This window comes from Aethalodelphis obliquidens, unplaced genomic scaffold (assembly GCF_003676395.1).
Source record: "Aethalodelphis obliquidens isolate GAN/ISIS:26980383/991018 unplaced genomic scaffold, ASM367639v1 scaffold32, whole genome shotgun sequence".
In the NCBI taxonomy this organism is placed as follows: domain Eukaryota; kingdom Metazoa; phylum Chordata; class Mammalia; order Artiodactyla; family Delphinidae; genus Aethalodelphis; species Aethalodelphis obliquidens.
The window spans coordinates 10175700-10181321 of NW_020837976.1; the positions used below are offsets into that span (position 1 = coordinate 10175700).

The following is a 5622-nucleotide window of genomic DNA, read 5'->3' on the forward strand; positions in this document are numbered from 1 at the left end:
AAAAAAAAAAAAAAAAAAAAAAAAAAAAAATATATATATATATATGTTTTTTTTGTTGTTTTTTGTTTTTTAAAACAGGTATTTCTAGCTTACTCTATGGCTCAAAATAAAAGGGACAGATCAGTCAATGACCCAGTAGGTCAACCTGGTGGAAGCTGTGCCCACCAGCATGATCCTCTGGGCTAGTAGCGATGTACTCGGGGGCTGGAGTAGGAATGGTGGGGGAGTGGTTAGGGAGGAGAGGACCAGTTAGCTGGTGGATGGGACTGCCAGGATATTCCTCTGGAAACTGGTAGATGTAAGTGCTATTATAAAGGCCGATTTGTCAACCTAAAATTAGAATTAAAGAAAATGATAAAACAAAGAGAAGAGAAAGAAGGAAGTTAATTCAATCAAGGAAAGAACTATTAGAGTATCAGGGACATGGTAGGGCCATTAAGTGGAAACACACACACACAGCCACCATATTATAAAAACAGAACTGTTTTGCCTCTGGGTCATTTAAACATGCCCAAGAGCAAGGAGTCAACTTACATTTTCCTTAGTCTAGGCATTTCTACAGTAAATTTACTGATAGCAGAAACTCCAGCTCTAGTTTAAATCTTAAATCAGAATGACCTTTTTCCTGAGACTGAAGTGTGTGCTCACCCTGATGTTTTAGCATCTGAATAAAGTGGGATAGGCCAGAGCATGTTCCTGGAGACGAGCCTGGGGTCCCTTTGCCAGTTGGGAGGGATGCCAGGAGACTGCTCATGGTACTTCATTTAAACATTAGACTGTTTCATTGGATTCATTTCAATGAGAGTTTTTAAATTTAGAAATTAAGTGATCGATTGTTCTTCCCTCTTTTAGCAACATGCACTTTGAAGATTAACTCAGCAATACAGCCAACAAATGAAATGAAAAATTCTTCATGATGGTTTCACCTACAATGTATTACAACCACTTTACCTGCTACAGACGGATCTTCTCTGTACATAGCTGGATATACTACAAATCATTATTTTGGTAAAGGTGTAATTGGTGAAATGTTGCTTGTGTTTTTGTTTTTAAAGGAGGGGAGTAAGAAAATAAAAAATAAAAATAGATAAAGGTGGAGAAGAAATTCAGGCTGTTCTGGAAGCATAATATTGTCTATAAGACGGAGAGCAAGAACTGGGGGTAGCTTTCTAAATGACTGCCTTCTCTTTGAAGGCCAAGTGTGTCGGCCTCACAGGTGATTCCCTAGAAACCCACTGGAAACACCCAATGGGAATGATCTTCCATGTGGAATCTCAGCATTTCCATGCTGTCCTGTCCCGATGTAGGGAGGGACAGAGGGCAGCTCCTTTCTCCCTGGGGACATGTGCCCCCCACAGCTCTAAAACTGGCCACTCTCTTGTTTCCTTTATTATTATTATTATTACTGACCATGTTTGCGGCTTGTGGGATTTTAGTTTCCCGACCAGGAATCAAAACCAGGACCTCAGCAGTGAGAGCGCAGAGTCCTAACCACTGGACCACCAGGGAATTCCCTCTCTTGTTTTCTGACTTAAGCCCCACAGTATGTGAGTCTGGTTTAGAATCTGTTTGAACATACAACTACAATCAATAAGAACACTTTAAACTCCTAGAACAGTTCTCAGAGTTTTGGGTTTCAGGAGCCTTTATACTTTTAGAAATTATTGAGGGCCCCAAAGAGCTTTTGCATATGAATATTCCATTTATCAGTTCTTACCATACTAGACATTCAAATGAGGAAAATTGAAAACTATGTCTTTGTTAATCCTTAAAAAATAACAAGCCCATACGTGTTAACATAAATACTATTTTCTTGAAAAATAACTGTATTTTCCAAAACAAAAGAAAATTTAGCAAGAAGAGTGTGTGTTGTGTTACATTTTTTGCAAATCTCTAATATCTGGCTTAATAGAAAACAGCTGAATTCTTACATAAGTGTCTGCATTCAGTCTGTTGCAATATATTATTTTTGTAGAAGAATATAAAGAAGATCTAAACTTACACAGATATGTAGTTGGAAAAAGGAGGCATATTTGAATAGCTTTCCAAGTCATTACGGATATTCGTTTTGAATATCCTTTGTTAAAAGTGGACAAATGGTAATTTCTTAAATGTTAGATACAATTGGAATCTGAAAACGTATCAATGAATTTTGGTACTCCATCCAGTAAATCTATTGGTCTATCTCATATTTTGAATGGATTTTCATCTATGCATGATTTTGTCATATCTTGCATTGATTATTTAGAAAATATTGGTTCACTGACTTATGTAGCTCTTACAACTTTTGGTACATTTCATCACACAGTATCAAAACATAACATTAGGGCTTCCCTGGTGGCGCAGTGGTTGAGAGTCTGCCTGCCGATGCAGGGGACACGGGTTCGAGCCCTGGTCTGGGAGGATCCCACATGCCGCGGAGCAACTAGGCCCATGAGCCACAACTACTGAGCCTGCGCGTCTGGAGCCTGTGCTCCGCAACAAGAGAGGCCGCGACAGTGAGAGGCCCGCACACCGCAATGAAGAGTGGCCCCCGCTCGCTGCAACTAGAGAAAGCCCTCGCACAGAAACGAAGACCCAACACAGCCAAAATAAATAAATAAATTACTAAACTCCTACCCCCAACATCTTCTTTAAAAAAACAAACATAACATTAATGTCACCACTCGTCTCATTAAAAAAGTCTTTTGGGCTTCCCTGGTGGCGCAGTGGTTGACAGTCTGCCTGCCGATGCAGGGGACATGGGTTCGTGCCCCGGTCCAGGAAGATCCCACATGCCGCGGAGCGGCTGGGCCCGTGAGTCATGGCCGCTGAGCCTGCGCGTCCGGAGCCTGTGCTCCGCAATGGGAGAGGCCACAACAGTGAGAGGCCCGCGTACTGCAAAAAAAAAAAGTCTTTTAAGTCTTGGAAGTTGATGCTCATGGTGTCAGAAACAAATTGTCCAAAATGCTAATTTTTGCTTGAAAGCTTAAAGTTTATCATCGGCAATAAGTACTGTCCTCCTTGTATGACAGGTACATGACTTCATTGAACTTTTAAAATTCAAGTTTTATTTTGAGATCATTGTAGATTTACATGCAGTTGTTAGAAATAATACAGAGATCCCTGTGTACCCTTCACTTAGTTTCCCTCTACGGTGACAACTTGCAAAACTTTAGTGCAGTATCAACCAGGATGTTGATATTGATACAAACCACAGAACAGTTTCATTACCACAAAAATCCATCAAATTGCCTTCATATAACCAAGTCCCTTTCTGTCTCGTTCCCACCTCCTGTTTAAACCATGGCAATCTGGGACTTCCCTGGCTGTCCAGTGGTTAAGATACCAAGCTTCCACTGCAGGGGGCACAGGTTGGATCCCTGGTTGGGGAACTAAGAACCCACATGCCAGGGGGGGGGGGGGGGGGGGGGGGGAAATACAGAAAACCCTTGGCAATCATTAATCTGTTCTCTATTTTTATAGTTTTGTCATTTTAAAATGTTATATTAACGGAACCATGCAGTATAGAAATTTTCGGGATTGATTTTTTTTTTTAACTCGGCATAATTCTCTGTAATTCATCCAGGTTGTTGTGTGTACAATAATTTATTCCTTTCTGATGGCTGAATAGAATGTCATGCCATGGATGCACCACAGTTTGTTTAATCATCCACTTGTTGCAGGACGTTTGGGTTGTTTCCAGATTTTGGTTATTGCAAATAAAGCTGCTCTAAATATTCATGTACTGGTTTTCATATAGATATAACTCTGCATTTTTCTGGGATACATGCCCAGGAGAGCATTGCTGGGTCATACGGTAGTTGCATGTTTAGTTTTTTAAGAAACTGCTACTGATTTGCATTGTGCCTATACCATTTTACATTCTCACCAGCAGTGGTGATGCAGTTTCTCTGATCCTTACCAGCTTGGGTGTTATCACTTTTTTTTTCCTGATAGACTCCATTATTTAGAGTAGTTTTAGAGTCACAGCAAAACTGAGCAGAACTTAGAGAGATATCCCCTATACCCCTTGTGCCCACATACACACAAGCTTCTCCCACCATCAATATCCCCACCAGATAAATTTGTTATAATTGATGAATCTACATTGATACGTTATTATCACTGAAAGTCCATAGTTTACATTAGGATTCACTCTTGGTGTTCTACATTCTGTGGGTTTTGACAGGTGAATAATGACATGTATCCACTACAACAGTGTCCTGTAGAATAGTTTCACTGCCCTAAAAAATCCTCTGTGCTCTGCCTATTCACCCCTCTCCCTACCCACCCCTCCCCACAACCACTAATCTCTTTACTGTCTCCATGGTTTTGCCTTTTCCAGAACATCATTTAGTTGGAATCATATAGTAAGTCACCTTTTCAGATAGGCTTCTTTCACTTGTCACTATTTTTTTTTTTTTTGGCCGCGCTGCATGGCTTGTGGGATCTTAGATTTTAGTTCCCTGACCAGGGATTGAACCCGGGCCTCAGCAGTGAAAGCACCGAGTCCTAACCACTGGACCGCCAGGCAAGTCCCTTGTCACTATTTTTTATTTTAGCCGTTCTGATTAAGTGTGTAGTGATACCTCATTTGGTTTTAGTCTGCACTTCCCTAGTGATGCATGATACTGAACATCTTTTCATGTACTTATTTGCCATCTCTATATCATCTTCCGTGGACTATCTCTTTACATCTTTTACTCATGCTCTAAATGGATTTTTTGCTCTTATACCATTGCGTTTTGAGACTTTTAAATATATTCTAGATCTGTCCCTTTGTTGAATGTACGGTTTGGAAACATATTTTGCCACTCTGCAGCGTGTCTTTTCATTCTCCTAAAAGGATATTTTGCAGAGCAAAAGCTTTTAATTTTGATAAAGTCCAATTTATCAGTTTTTCCTTTTAGTGGATTGTGTTTTTGGTATACCCAAGTCTCAGAACTCTTTGTCTAGCCCTAGATCCTGAATATTTTCTCCTGTTTAAAAAGATGTTTTATATATTTTTTGTTTTATATTTAACTCAGTGATACATTTTGAGTTAATTTTTATCAAAGGTTTGAGGTTTAGGTTGAGTTAATTTTTTGGCCATGGATGTTCGATTGCTCTAGGCATTGTTTGTTGAAAAGGCTATAGTTCCTCTATTGAATTTTATTACATTTTATATATATATATATATATATATATATATACAAAATTATAAATAATTTATATATAATGTAACAATTTTTAACTTATAATTATATATCTAATGTAATACCTAGAGAGCCACTATAAAAGCTGTGCAAAGGGACACTAAAGATCATATATAATGTATTAAACTATATATATGTTATATATTACATTATATATGTATATAAAATCATAGTCTTCATTCAATTTTGAAAAAATATCTGCCAGATAACTAAGTCTGAATGACCATTATTTATCCTTTAAGTGTTTTTTAAAGTAAAAATGATATTCTTTGAAAAAAGTGGCCAATTCATCTAACTCAAAAATCTTACAGGCGCTTTTCCTTAAGATAATCATTGTACTTCATCATGCGGCAGAAGTGCTTTATTAATACGTTCCATTGGGTCAGGCAGAATATAAAAAAGATGTATGCTCAAGGTTTGAGATTTTGTACAGTTAATAATGGTT

At 38.5% G+C, this 5622-nt stretch overlaps 1 protein-coding gene across 1 annotated transcript in view; it reads left to right on the plus strand.

The window, feature by feature from the left end:
- The window catches only part of MEP1B (meprin A subunit beta), a 27720-nt gene extending 26707 nt beyond the window's left edge, over window positions 1-1013 (plus strand). Inside the window, exon 15 of the mRNA XM_027127694.1 lies at window positions 853-1013. Within this exon, the coding sequence (XP_026983495.1) occupies window positions 853-867 (15 nt within the window). The 3' untranslated portion in view covers window positions 868-1013. The remainder of the gene's footprint in view (window positions 1-852) is intronic.
- The last annotated feature ends 4609 nt before the right edge of the window (window positions 1014-5622 follow it).